This window comes from Dioscorea cayenensis, chromosome 12 (genome assembly GCF_009730915.1).
Source record: "Dioscorea cayenensis subsp. rotundata cultivar TDr96_F1 chromosome 12, TDr96_F1_v2_PseudoChromosome.rev07_lg8_w22 25.fasta, whole genome shotgun sequence".
Taxonomy (NCBI): Eukaryota; Viridiplantae; Streptophyta; class Magnoliopsida; order Dioscoreales; family Dioscoreaceae; genus Dioscorea; species Dioscorea cayenensis.
The window spans coordinates 269,685-284,703 of NC_052482.1; the positions used below are offsets into that span (position 1 = coordinate 269,685).

A 15,019-nucleotide genomic window follows, 5' to 3' on the forward strand; every position below is an offset into this window, starting at 1 on the left:
CCTCCCCGCTTTGGAATCCCTAGAACTTCGCCAAAACCCTGGCATCTCTCTTGTGGTAGCACAACCCTAGAGTGTCGACAAAGAGGGAGGGAGAGGGATAGTGATGGCGCTGAGGAGGGCATTGGGGTGGTCGGACGGCGAGCTGATGCGGTCGGATGCGAAGCCGTGCACTAGATTGATGAGGCACACCGCCGGAATCTCTAGCGTCTGGGGCGGCCTTTCCTTCTGGATCCTCTGTCGCCTTCACTATGGTCTGCTCTTCTTCTTCTTCTTCTTCTCGATTGAATCTCCCATTTATTGTTTTTTGTGTTGTTTCATTTCATGCAAAGTTGTTTCTTTTCATATGTTTCTGATTATTTCAAGGTCTTGAAGATGAGAAAAATTCAATCTTTTTTTTTCTCTCTCTGGAGTACAAGTTAGGTTGAATTTTAGGCTTGGTATTTGCCATTGATGCAAAAACAGATAAGCTAATCAGTGTTTTTTTTGTGTTAGAAGTTCTCATTAAATGTACAATTTGTGCATTATGTTCTAAGAAAATGCGTCAATTTGCGGCAATGGAGACAAGTGTTCCTATCTATGGGTTCTGTCAAAGCAATACTCTCAAACTTCTTCAGTCCTGTTCTGCTTAGTTAGTGAATAATCACATCAATGACTTTATTTTTGAAAGATTAGTATGGATTGATTGTCTTGAATTTACATTACAGAGGGATTTCAAGTCTGTTGAGACTTTGAGAGATGCATATAAATTCTATGAAACTCTAGCTTTGTTTGGTTTTATTAAATTTATTATTGTAGCATAATAGATTTCTATACTAATCTTTGAAAAGGAACATGAAACTAGAGAGGGTGGAGGAGTTGTAACTTTGCTGTATTTCCTTCTGACTAAGTATTTCTCTGATTCAAATGAGATCTTGTCCATGTCAACCCACTGACTTTCTTCCTAAGTTTTTCTAATCATCCTAATGAGATGTTCCCCAATGTTGACCTGATATCTTTCCTCGATCTTTGTTGTGCAAACTATGAGCAGAAAAGAATTTTTAGCTGCAGTCAGTGGCTCTATCCTTTTACTCAATCTTTCTATAATTATTTTGCTTCTTGGACCTTGTGGATGTGCATGTTCTGTTCATTGAAGCCACTGAAAAGGACACGCAGGCAGTATTGCTTTCTTTAATTTAGTGATGGATTGAGTTTTAGTTTGAAGCTGTGATTCTAATCTAGAATTACTTTGAATTATAACTGGGCTTAGAGTATGTCCTCTGATATTCTGCTTCAAAATTTTTTGTAGATGATTTCCATGCACGAGCTAACTGTTAAGCTGAAAGTAATGACAATGAACAGTGAACAAAACCCAATATGTCCACTGAATAAATTTGCAACTAGTTAAACTCATGACAAAGAACAGTGAACAAAACCCAATATGAAACCCTTTCCAACCTGGTACATCATAAATTCCCTTGGTGTATGACTTGGTCAACAATGATCAAGTCAAAACACCAAAGAACATGATTTTAGTATGTTAGTGGGAGCTCTTGACTTGAAGACCTGTTGCAGAGAACCTGCAGACCAGGGAAGAGAGAAGAAGAAGAGAGAAGAAGAAGAGAAGAGAAAAGAAGATTCGAGAGAGAAGAAGGATAATTTGGCCAAAGATGTCCTCTCTTTCATTCCTCATTCCACTTATATGCAAATCCTTACAGAATCATAACCGAATTAATGACCTGGCATTTCATCAAACACGTGATGTGCCAGAACGTTGTGCAGGAATATCACAACCTTCTCAATTAATCTCTCTTTCCTAATTACATCATTCATCAATACTAAGTAATTAATCATTCCACAAATCCTGTATTCATCCCATCACATAGTCTTCATAAAAGTTGGGTCTCCTTCCATGATTTGGGCGCACACTTCTTCTCACAACAGTGCCAAAGATGTCCTCTCTTTCATTCCTCATTCCACTTATATGCAAATCCTTACAGAATCATAACCGAATTAATGACCTTGCATTTCATCAAACACGTGATGTGCCGTAACGCTGTGCGGGGAATATCACAACCTTCTCAATTAATCTCTCTTTCCCTAATTACATCATTCATCAATACTAAGTAATTAATCATTCCACAAATCTCGTATTCATCCCATCACATAGTCTTCATAAAAAGTTGGGTCTCCTTCCATGATTTGGGCGCACACTTCTTCTCACAGCAGATGCCATACCGTTGATGGAGTCAACCTCCCGTGCATCAATTTCCCTCCCTTTGAATTGTCCTTGTCCTCAAGGGCAAATTCTGGAAAAGTCTTTGTAAAAGCAACCACATCCTCCCAAGTTGCATCCTCAATAGCCTGATCCTTCCATTGAACTAATATCTCTGCAAACACTTTCCCTCCTTTAATCACCTCCCGATGTTTGAGTATTGACTTGGCTCCAATAGTGGATGCTTGATTTATAAATTCTCCGGGTAATCCACCTGTCACCTCGGTGGAGCAGCCTTTTGAAAAGTTTGAGCTTCGACACGTGAAATACATCATGTATCTTAGCGGAGTCTCGGTAGTTTAAGTCTATAAGCCACCGCACCCACCCTTTCCTGAATTTGAAAAGGCCCAAAGAAAGCGTAGCGAGAGTTTAAAAGATGATCTTCGCGCCATGATGACTGCCTATATGGGTCAGTAGTTTAAGCCAAACCCAGTCACTGGATTGAATTGAACATCTGTTCTCCTCGAATTTGCTTGATTACGCATTCGATCTCTGAGCCTATCCGTAGATTCTCGAAGAGAGACCAAAAGTCGGGAGCGATCTTTCGAATCTCATCCACTAGCGCCACGGATGACGAACCGGCCAGTGATCGACTAGTGAGCGGAGGTGCCCTGCCCAAACACAGCTTCAAAAGGCGACATCTTAATTGCCGAATGCCACGCGGTATTGTAGTGCCATTCCGCCCATGGCAAGTATCGAGACCATCTGCGGGGTTATCGCCGACAAAGCTTCGCAAATAGTCCTCCAAGTACCTATTGAGAACCTCTGTTTGGCCGTCTGTTTGAGGGTGGTAAGCACTACTGGTGGCGAGCAAAGTGCCTTGAAGGCGGAATAACTCTTGCCAGAATCCTGACATAAACACTGGATCTCGGTCGGAGACAATCTGTGCCGGAACCCCGTGTAATTTGATCACGTCTCTAAGCATAATCTCAGCTACCTGAATGGCAGTGAATGAAGACCCCAATGCCGAGAAGTGAGCATGCTTGGACAAGCGATCAACTACGACCATTATAGTCGTTTTTCCGTTGGACGGCGGCAGCCCTATGATGAAGTCCATCGATATGGAGTGCCAAATCTTGCCCGGAATCGGCAATGGTTGAAGCAATCCTTGGGGTGCTCGATTGAATGGCTTGATACTCTGGCAAATGGAGCATTGAGAAACATAATCTTGTACCGATCTTCGCAGCGCTGGCCAGAAGAAATTGCTGGCAATACGCGCCAAAGTCCGGCTCACTCCCGCATGTCCCCCTGTAGGAGTTGTGTGGAATTCTGCCAACAAAAGGGGTTGTAATGCTGAATTTTCTGGAATCCATATTTTCCCTTTAAAGAAGAGCACGCCATCACGAACTGTAAATTCAGTGTGATTTCCCGGGTCGTTGGAAACTTCTGTAATCAGTTGTAGTGTCTCAGGATGTGCTTTGTAAGTTGCACGAATCACCTCCCACAAAACTGGTTGTGGTCGCGACTCGGCGAACAGGGCACTGCATGATACTCTGTTCAGTCTTGACAAGGCATCCGCCGGGCCGTTGAGCACACCGGGTTTATACTCTATATCAAAGTCATACCCAACCAATTTGTAGAGCCACTTCTGTTGCTCTGGCGTTTGAATAGTTTGGTGTAATAAGGCGCGAAGACTTTGATGATCAGTTTGAACTGTGAAACGGCGCCCCAACAAGTACTGGCGCCATTTCTTGACAGCCTCGGTGATTGCCATCATCTCTCGAGCATATGTAGATGCTGCTTGCTGCCGGCCATTGAGCTGTTTGCTGAAATAAGCCAATGGATGCCCATTTTGTAACAAGACCGCGCCAATTCCCCACACCGAGATCGTCGATCCCGAATCACAAATAGTGCAGAGAAATCGAGCGGTTAGAGTACCGGGGTTCGCATTAGAGATTCTTGCAAACTCCTGAAGGCTTCAGTGGCTGCGGGCGTCCAAACGAAGGCGTCTTTCCGGAGGAGCGATGTTAATGGAGCTGCCAATGTAGAATAATGTCGCACAAACCTTCGATAATACCCGCATAAGCCAAGAAAACCTCTTAGAGCCTTAACAGAGTGTGGAATTGGCCATTCTCTGATTGCTTGGATCTTGTTTGGATCAACAGCTACTCCTTCACCTGAAATTACATGGCCCAAATAACCCACTGAAGTACATCCAAATTCACATTTGGATATCTTTGCAAACAGCGAGTGAGTCCGGAGCGAGTGAGTCCGGAGGCGAGTAAATACATCTTGTAAATGTGACAGATGTGACTCCCAATCTGAACTATAAACAAGAATGTCATCGAAGAAAATGAGCACAAATTTACGCAATACTTGCCGGAAAGTAGAGTTCATGAGAGACTGGAATGTCGAGGGTGCATTGGAGAGGCCGAACGGCATCACGAGAAATTCATAATGCCCTTCGTGTGTCTGAATGCCGTCTTCTCGATGTCACTGGGTGAATTCTAACTTTGGTGATAGCCAGCGAAGATCTAGCTCGAAAAAGACTCGGGCGCCCGACCCGATTCAGTCGAAACGACTCCTCAGCTGTTGGGATCGGGGAACCCGGTCCCTTCACCGTGACGGCATTCAAGGCTCGGTAGTCCACACAAAACCTCCAAGTGCCATCTTTCTTCTTCACTAGAAGTCTTTGGAGAAGAAAAAAAGGGCTCGTACTCGCCAATTATGCCCTCCACGAGCATCTACGCCCACCAATTTCTCAATCTCCGACTTCTGGAAATGAGGGTAACGGTAGGGTCGGACGTTCACCGGTGCAGCACCTGGAATCAATGGAATTCTATGGTCTTGAATTCGCACTGGTGGTAACCCTGACGGGGTTTTGAAGATGTCTTCATACTGGGAGAGTAACTCTGATATTCTGTTGGAGAAGATGACTGGTGCTGCGGGTCCAATTGAAGGATTTGGACTCAAACAAACTGATTCGACCTTGAGGTGATAAAATTGAGCTCCCCCCGCACCCGACCTACGAATTGAAGTTGGTCGTGCTCCATTATATTGAGATTGGTTCAGCCCGTGGAGTCTGATCCTTTTACTCTCATATGTAAACTCCATCCAAAGTGCACCATAATCAAATAAAACCGGACCCAATTGCCTCATCCATTGAACTCCTAAGACCACATCCGCACCGTAGATTGGCAACAAGAGCAAATCAACGGGGAAGATTACGTCTCCCAGCTTAAGCTTGACTGCTGAGCACTCCCCTCCACAAGAGAGCGCGTCGCCATTGCCGACGGTGACTCGCATGTGGGTTGACGGCTGCACGGTCAAATTTAGATGTGCGGCCAGACGCGACTGAATAAAATTATTAGTCGAGCCCCCATCCACGAGTACGATCACCTCTTGACCGTTAATGGTGCCGGCGAGCTTCAAGGTCGACGGAACCATCCTTCCCATCAGAGCATGGAAGGATATGCAAGGATCATCCAAAGAAGGTGTGGTCGTTGGAGACGCTTCCTCTAACAACGGAAAGGTCACCGGTGGCGGTTCCTCCTCTGGCGGTATCACCTCATCCCCGATCCACCATTAAGCGGAGGAAAAGAGCGGGCTTGCATTTGTGACCGGTGTAAACTTGGAGTCGCAATTGAAGCAAAGGCCCCTTCTCTCGTCGAGCAGACCATCTCGGTTGGAGTGAGTCGCTGATTGGTAATGAGGCCCGGCTCGGGATTCGTTGAGGCGCAATCGGCGCTATCGATCGAGGAAAAGGTGATCGAGTGAAGGTGGATCGCTCAGCCAGGATTTTATCTTCAACAAGCTTAGCCATCCCCACCGCGTCATGAAGGTTGTCGGGTTTCGTAATATATAGCTCCCTTTGGATCTCCTCTTTCAACCCCCGAAAGGAAACAATTCAACAAGCTCTGTTGGCTTAATCCCGTCACTCGAGTAGACAAGCACTCGAAAATCTCGGAGGAATGCCGTGACCGTGGTCGATTGCTTCGACTTGAATAGAGAGGCCTCATGGTTGACAAAAGAGGACGGCCCAAAACGTAATTCAAGCTTCCGGACGAACTCATCCCAATTGGTGAGTTGATCTGTCGAGTGGAGCCATCGAAACCATCGCCTCGCGGACCGATCATATAAAACGCAGCAATGGCAAGGCGTTGATCGGCTGGAATTTGGTTGAAAAGGAAGTAATGATTCATTTGAAACAACCAACCTAGCACATCGGGCTCGCCGGCAAACAGGGGAACTTCAATCTTAGGTGTACGGGGAGGTGCATTAGAGGAATTGGAGTGGAGTGATGGAGGAGATAGTACTGAAGAGTGGTGAATGGAAGTATGAGAACTGGGCGATGGAAGTGGAAGTAATGGTGGCTGAGGGGATGAAAATTGTGCAGTCGATGGAGATGCTACTTTGTCAAGGTGCTGCAGCTTCACCATCATGTCTGTCATGACCGCCTGCTGCGCAGCGAGGGAGTTGCTGAAGGAAATCAAATGATTCGGAATGACTCTTCCGCAGCAGATCGAATGATTCAGCATGGAGTTGGACTGTAGAACGTAGAGAGTCTATCTTCGCGAACACGAGTCATGGCGAGCGAGCTGATCGGCCAGTGAGGATAGTTGCTCGTCGATCGCGGCGTGCGCGTGTCACCATGCCGTCGGTCATGGATTCAATGAAAGCACCAAATTGTTGCAGAGAACCTGCAGACCAGGGAAGAGAGAAGAAGAAGAGAGAAGAAGAAGAGAAGAGAAAAGAAGATTCGAGAGAGAAGAAGGATAATTTGGCCAAAGATGTCCTCTCTTTCATTCCTCATTCCACTTATATGCAAATCCTTACAGAATCATAACCGAATTAATGACCTGGCATTTCATCAAACACGTGATGTGCCAGAACGTTGTGCAGGAATATCACAACCTTCTCAATTAATCTCTCTTTCCTAATTACATCATTCATCAATACTAAGTAATTAATCATTCCACAAATCCTGTATTCATCCCATCACATAGTCTTCATAAAAGTTGGGTCTCCTTCCATGATTTGGGCGCACACTTCTTCTCACAACAGTGCCATACCTGTTGATGGAGTCAACCTCCTGTGCATCAAGACCAGTCAGTCCTTTTCCCTGCAACGTCTAAATGCCAAGGATCTTTAGCTTTGGTACAAGTTGAAGCTTCCGATTTTGAACACGTTAAATTGATTTCTTTTGTTTTCCTTTTGAAAAATCATGAACAACCAGCTCTTGCTTATTATTTCACTACAGCTATCAGCTCGGATATCTAATCTCCTTCAAATGCAGGTCCAAGGATAACAATTCCAAGGAGTCTCAGGTGGGCATCTTGTGGTGCAATATCAATGAGCTCTACTGCTGCTCTGCTAGTCCGTCTTTTCAGTCCAGAGTGTGAGCCCCAGAACATAGCTGCTTATGATCTTCGCAAATGAACCAATTCTTACATTTATACAAGTACTTCTCCAAGATTACTTCATAATATTATTGTCTCGAAAATGTAATTGTTACTCTGTAACCAAGATTTTGTCACTTTGCAATTCAATGAATCTAAGCTTGTAGCTGAATCAGTTTTTCAATTGAATAGTATTATAACTGTATGTAAAAGAACATGTTACATAGCATCTCAGCTTACATACCTATTTAAAGTATCTATCTTACTACATCAATCTTGGTGACAAGGTAGAGGACATATTTACATGTGAGAGAGAATTACACCAAAACAAAACAAATAATAGTTTTGTTTTGATGTAAAAAGAACTAGACATTACAGAACAACTCTCTGTACATACACACAAACACACAGAGAGAAAGAAATGACTACTAGTTTTAAGCTGATGAGAGAGCCAAATCCTTCTTCTCCACAAAAAAGTTGGACACAATAGCACCCACATCCTCCAACCCAACACCAAGATACAGAGGATTCCTCCCCTGCTTGAGAATCTCCTCTTCACCACCATCTTTTTTCAAGACCCTCACATTTGGTCCATCTCTACACTTGCCCATGCACTTACACCCAACAACAGCACCTTCAACACCAACCTTCTTATCAATCTCTTCCAGCAACTGCATTGCTCCTGACCTCTTGCACTTACCACCCATACAAACCTCAATCTTGTTCATGAGACCTGCTTGCTTTTCCTCAATCACCAAATTGCTGATACTGTTATTAGATTCATTTCTTGGCATCAATGTCTCAAGGTTTTTAAGTTCCATTGTTGCAGAGCAGCAATCTGAACCAGAAGAGCAGGAAGACTCACTATCATCATCCTCTTTTTCCTTCATCATCATCATCTTCTTAGCAGCCTTCTTTACAGCCTTCTCTTCTTTCCTCTTTCTCTTCATCTCCTCATCTTCAACTCTCAACTGTTTCAATTGTTTCAGCAAAACTTCTGCCGCTTCCTACACCATTAAATTCACAACAAACACATCAATCATACAACACTACATGAATTTGCATGGAAATTTTTAACATTAAAACATATGGTTTCAAATAGCTTACAGAGAACATCTTGTTCTGGATCTCCCCTGTTAAGCCATGTTCATGCTCAACTCCAAATCCAATGGAGTAAAGTGCTGAAAGGTCCTTCTCCAATCCCTTCACCAATTTGGCCCTCTTCTTCTTCTCATCCTTCTTCTTTCCTCCACAAGAGACATAGTACCTCAAATGCCCATCATCAACAAATCTCCTACCAGGCACTGATACTATTCCTTTCCTCACCATCCCTCTCCTTCCAGACAACCATCCCTCACCGGTGACCACCGTTGATTGCCGGAGAACTGCACCGGAGGCCTCCATATCTCGCCGGAAAGAGAGACTGTGAGAGAGAGAGAGAGAGAGAGGGAATCGGAGGTTGCTTCTGGGGAAGAAGAAGTCTATAGCGGGAAAGAATAAATTTTTTTAAGAAATTTATAAGCAAAACGAAAGGGAAAAAAAGGTTGATTACGTGGCGTAATATTATTGGTTGTAGGATGACGTGGACCAATGATTATGTTTGGAGTTCGGAGCTCGTGGACGTTGGTCGTTGGCCACGCCCAGACTTCGTCCTTCCGTTCTCCCGCCACGCTCGTACGAGAATCATGCACCGTTGGATCTTGCTTTGGATGATCGGACGGACATAGAAGCGACATCTGGTTCGCATGCTGGCTTCAAGCCCGACACGTGGTCCGTATATTTTTTAGATGACGAAAACACCCTTTACATTATTTGTTTTCTCTTTTGTGTCCTTTTGGATTAGAGTGAAGATGACCTGGTAATAAATAACGAAAAACATTAATTAATCTCCAAATTTAGTGTTTGATAGACTGGATAATTTTCTGTTTAATAAAAATGACAAGCATTATACATTAGGGTGTAAAGATTAAAAATTAATTATCTAATCTACACCTTGTACTGGAGACGGGTAAATTTTTCCCGTGAGCATCTAATTTTGGCCTTATATCAATTTGAGCAATGTATTTCAATTTGTATCAAAATGAGCACCAAATTTTAATTTCAATTCTCCAATAGGGTAATTGGGGATTTCCGGTGGATTTTTGGTGACGTGGACGCCGAAAAACTTGTGTGGCTGCCCTGGGTCCACGTCACTGACTTACCTACTTAACCAATGTGGTGTTTTTTTGTCCACGTAGGATGTACACGTCAGTTATTGTAAATTAATGTAGTGTTTTTTTTGTCCAGATAGGATGAGTTGGTGAGTCGGTGAAATGGACCTAGGGCATCTAGACAAGCTTTCCGGCGTCCACATCACCAAAAATCCACCCGAAATCTCCAATTACCCCATCAGAGAAATGAAATTAAAGTTTGATGCTCATTTTGATACAAATTGAAAGTTAGTGCTCAAACTGATATAAGACCAAACTTAGGTACTTACTGAAAAAATTTATCCTACTGGAGACAAAAGATTTGAGTTACGAACTCGTACTTACACTTGACGAGTCTAGAACCTGAGTCCTTTTAATTATCTCACCCTCGTTTTTCACAATAAAATCAACTACCCCTAAACAAGATAAATTTTTTAATTTATTTGTATAATAAGTGATAATAAGTGGAGTAATAGAATGAATAAGAAGGGGTTTAAATGTAATTTCAAAATAAGAATTAACAATAAATAAAATGGATGAGATCAACAATGGACGGCTTGAAAGGAATGTCCTCCTCTGAAGGTGGAATATTACTCGGAATATGACTTTTTCAAAGAAGTCGGTCCCCTCATTTTCCACGTTAAGTTGATTTGATTTGAAACAAATAAATGATCAGTCAATGATCAACAGTTTCTTCAGAAATTAATGCAAACAACTGCATTTTGATTTGCAGACGTTTCAATCAAATAAAATAAGACCGCACATTGAAGCACAAAGAAATTCAAACTTCAAATACTGAATGCACAGTAAACACAATATGATAAAATTTTAGTGATGAATGAGATCAGATTAGAATTATTATTCAATGTATCAATTTGCTAGACAATGTGTGGTAATAAATTTCACAAGATATGAATTAATAGAATGGAAGCTTGCATTTGCTCACAGTATGAGTCCTGCCAAAACTAATTGCTGGAGAACCAGCAGGAAGCTTCAGTAGTTCAGTGTCATAGTTGATTGACATGAGACACAGTCCATGAGGTGGTGCTGATAGAGCGTACCTTGCGAGTGCCCTCCGATCCCGGGCAGCTAAAATCTCCGGTATGATGTCGGGAGGCAGTGCTTCTCTTCCAATTTGCAACAGCAAAGCTACCTTCAGAAACAAAATCACAAGCCAAAATTATTAAAACAGAAACAATGGTTCAAAACTGGATAATTAATACTTGCAACTTACCATGTTCCTTACTTGTCTGAATAAAAAACCAGTTCCGTCAACCTCAAGCTGTAGCATATGTCCCTGCCATAATAGAATCAGATATCCATGTAACTCCACGTAGAACAAATATGATGAACTAAAAATATATCTTTTACAAGGCTGCATGTCATACCATCTCAACAACATCAAAGCGGAAAATTTCTTTCACAGGATTTGGCAATCGATCGTTATGTGATGCATTAGCAAAAGATGAGAAGTCATGCTTGCCCACAAAATGTAATGCGGCCTCCCTCATGACTTCAGGATTGAGTTTGTGAACACTATGATATGCATATTGGCATTGAAATGGATCCATAATCGCATTATTATATATCTTGTAATGATAGATCTTGCTCTTCGTGGAGAAACGAGCATGGAATTCTGGACATGTTGGACCGATTTCCCTTACTCGAATTTCACGGGGAAGAAGCCCATTAACTGCAGCATGAAGACTTTCCAAGCTATCATAGGTGAAAGGAGTAACAAAGTGTGCAACCTGAAAATTTTAGCAAAATAACACGACCTTGGTTTCATGGTCATTAGCAGATTCTCACAGAGTAGACTATCATTAAATGTGAAAGCTTCTGAAGACCATAGGATTTTTAAAGAAGAAAACTGGAAAGTTAGCTAAATTTCACAAGAACATCAGATGGAAGCCTGAAGCAATTGCTCACTTATGTCTCTCAAACAAACAATAACAAAATGTGATCATGCTATGACATTCTTAAACACCAGTACGAAGTCTGACCTGGCCCCAGGCATGAACACCACTATCAGTCCTGCTTGCACCAACTAAAGAAAGCTCCTTGCGTTCAAGCTTTGTGATACAAGTCAATGCCCTTTCTATGATGCACTGAATGGTAGGTGGTGATTCTTGATACTGCCAACCTGAAATGTAATTCTGAAATTTGAGGAATCAATACAGAAAAAAACTAATGGTCATTACATTTAAAATTGAAAAACATAAGAATGCAGCTCATTCATCCAGGTAAAAGCTTTAATTTCTTGATCTGAGATGATCAATAGCAGTTGATGCTTTCAGCTTAGATAAGTTTTCTGGGTGCTCTCATGTTTGTATAAACCATTCAAGTCCCAAGGGTTAAAGGTGTGTGTTTTAGTCTGTTTAGTGTGATAGCTGTCCATTATCATACATTATCATAATTTGCTTTTAAATATATCTTTTGATGATGTCAAACCAGTTTGGCTAAAACACATCAAAATTCAACAAATAAAATTACAAGAAGGACATTCGAATACAAGCAACAAGTGGTCAAAAAGCAAGCTTTACAGTTCATGCAAATAATACTGATGCATCAGTTTCCTTATACATTTTTTTTGTTTGTTCTCTTTTTCAATTACTGAATGGATAAACCAGTGTTAGAGTCTAAAAACAAAGAACTCCAGTAACCAAGCTCATTTCTCAAGCCGTAATGCCCTAAAGTAAATTAAATTCAGAAACTTTGCTATTGCTATATTATGTTTATTTAGACATTTAGAAAACCAGAGCTCTAAAGAGGAAAGGATCCAGAGTCACAGCATAAGGTACTACCATATATCTTACTGTAAACAAGAACAATCCTATAAATAATACACTCAAAATTTGATACATGAAACAATTCTTATGGTTTGTCCCCCAAATTATAAGAAAAATTCCCACATATGGCACAGTGATCAAGCATGACAAACTACACAAGAGCTTCATAAAATTTAAACATAAAAATCATATCTTGAACACAAACAACAATAATTGCAAACAATCCAAACAGTAATACTCAAGAAAAAAGCAGGAAATCTATATAATATACATTCACATTTTGGATTTCTAGCAAGCATGATAAGCCAAAACCGAAACAGCGATTCAGTGAGTGAACCTCTGAATTTAGCGCCATCATACGCAATGACCATCCTCCACTTATGAAAGCTTGGGCGAACCAGCTCGTCCTGCTGGTTCTCCACCTCCAAACCATCCTGCAAATATAATAGCAACAACAACAACAACAACAACAAAAAATCATCGGCAAGAGCTGGAATAGAGAGAGATAGAGACAGAGGCAAGAAGAGATAGTGAAGAAGTAGAGCTATACTGCGGAGCTGAAGAAGGAGCGAAGAGGAGTGGAAGAGTAGAAGCCAAGGGCCGCAAAACCCATGGCTTTGCTCTCTCAAGCAGGGTTTATCGAAGAGTTGGGAGACGATGAAGAAGGACGAGTAGATAATAGTTTAACGGATTCGGGCCTCATCCATGGGCTGGGCTTGCATCCGATATTATTATTATTATTATTATTATTATTATTTATTTTATTTATTTTTTGAGTGTTTTATCATCATAGATTTGTTGTTTTTATAATTTTATATTTATTTAAAAATGTATTTTTTTTTAATATGATCATTTGTTCTTTTTTTTATAATCTATTACGGAAACATCTATATTTTTTATTTTTTTATTTTTACATGTGAAAAAATCAAACTCAAAACTAATTGTTTAAATTACTTAAATCTAAATTACCACTGAGACCGATCTTATTGGTTTATGTTGTTTGATTTTGTACCTTATTTTATTTTTTTTGGGTTTTTTAAGACAGTTTGTAACTTATTTTTTAATATATATATATATATATAAATACTAATATGAGAAATGAGCTCAACTATGCTGCTTGGACCAATCTTATTAGTTATGACTTTCTTCTCTTTCAAAATTAAAGATAAATTTTTATAAATTATTGTAATTCGCCCTTGTTTATTAAAAAATTACAACGGACTCTAGAATTTATCATATTCCACTAAAAAATTAAAATTATCATTTTTGAGAAAAGTAAGCCAACTACTTTGATAAGAAGCAACACAAATCCTACCAAAGCCTCAATTATGGAGATGATCATTGACTTACTATTATAATACACTCTTATGTCACTCATATTTTCAATGATTAACTATATATTAATTCCTCAAACAAATAGGATAACATTTATAATTTGTTAATTGGATTCATCACGTACGTCCACCACATAAAATGTCATTAATCCATGTTTTACAACAAATTAATTACATAAAAATTGGAATTTTGAACCATTTGATGGACTATAGACACAGCAACTTTATTTGGTGGCAATTGAATTATATATCCTTACTTGCACAACCATATAAAGTATCTACATAGATTAAATTTATTAAAATTTTAAAGAAAAAATTTATTTTAATTTATTTCCTCAATCATAGGAATCGTCCATATGTTTCCCAATTAGTCACATTAAACTTAAAGATATTATTATAAAATATATCAACATGTTCTTAAGGTTTAAGGTGCATCAAGATGTATAAATTATTCATCATCATTCTTTTAATAAAATACAAGAAAGAGTTGGTAAGCAATGTCTGTCAATCAGATGAACATAGTTGCATCTGTGAACATTGCTTTCACCTTTCCATTCATATGATACGGATTAATTTATTAAATTAAGACAATTTTGAATCTACATAAAAGAACTCATACTTGAATAATAGACTTTCATAAATTAATTTTCAGAATCCACAGAGAAATTTAATCATTATAACTGTGAAAAGCAGTGAATTATTTAGCAAATAAGTAACCAATAAAATAATAACGTTTGTAAAATATATAACAATATTAAATCAGTAAAATCACCTATCACCTCTTTAAAGCTTTCAATTTATCCACTTTGTCCTTATTTTTTTTTCATGCTTATCAATTTCACTTCTTTTATTATGTTTTTTCACTTAGGATGTATTATAAAACAAACAGTTATAAAAAAACATTAGTTATGATGATTTATCTTTAGAGACAATAGACAATAAACATCTCTCACTTAGAATTTGTCAAAAGACAGATGACTATAAAAAAACATTACTTACAGTGATTTATTGACCCTTACCTTAGAGATTTTTTAACTATATTAAACATCACATAAGATAGTGAAAATCCACATATATACACTAAAAAATTTGTAAAAACTATAGTTAGCTAATAAAC

The 15,019-nt window shown here is 39.9% G+C and overlaps 3 protein-coding genes across 4 annotated transcripts; 1 reads left to right on the top strand and 2 right to left on the bottom strand.

Moving 5' to 3' along the window:
* On the top strand, positions 1–7,942 carry LOC120273631. The gene is made up of 2 exons (XM_039280305.1): positions 1–251; positions 7,488–7,942. The coding sequence occupies exons 1-2, from the start codon at positions 104–106 to the stop codon at positions 7,628–7,630; spliced, it is 291 nt and encodes a 96-aa protein (XP_039136239.1). The 5' UTR covers positions 1–103; the 3' UTR covers positions 7,631–7,942.
* LOC120273628 (diacylglycerol O-acyltransferase 3-like) lies at positions 7,767–9,082 on the bottom strand. Its single transcript, XM_039280304.1, has 2 exons — positions 8,698–9,082; positions 7,767–8,597 (listed from the first exon to the last, which is right to left on the bottom strand). Exons 1-2 carry the CDS (start codon positions 8,992–8,994, stop codon positions 8,025–8,027), a joined length of 870 nt encoding a protein of 289 aa, XP_039136238.1. The 5' UTR covers positions 8,995–9,082; the 3' UTR covers positions 7,767–8,024.
* A 1,541-nt stretch (positions 9,083–10,623) lies between these two features.
* Positions 10,624–13,203, bottom strand: LOC120273922 (tRNA pseudouridine synthase A 1). Of its 2 annotated transcripts, none has more exons than XM_039280666.1 (6): positions 13,119–13,203; positions 12,906–13,002; positions 11,783–11,922; positions 11,168–11,530; positions 11,014–11,076; positions 10,624–10,932 (listed from the first exon to the last, which is right to left on the bottom strand). In XM_039280666.1, exons 1-6 carry the CDS (start codon positions 13,179–13,181, stop codon positions 10,696–10,698), a joined length of 963 nt encoding a protein of 320 aa, XP_039136600.1. In that variant the 5' UTR covers positions 13,182–13,203; the 3' UTR covers positions 10,624–10,695. The 2 variants fall into 2 exon arrangements, with proteins under 2 accessions (XP_039136600.1, XP_039136601.1); XM_039280667.1 differs by having other exon boundaries at positions 11,783–11,935; positions 13,119–13,197.
* Between the last annotated feature and the right edge of the window lie 1,816 nt (positions 13,204–15,019).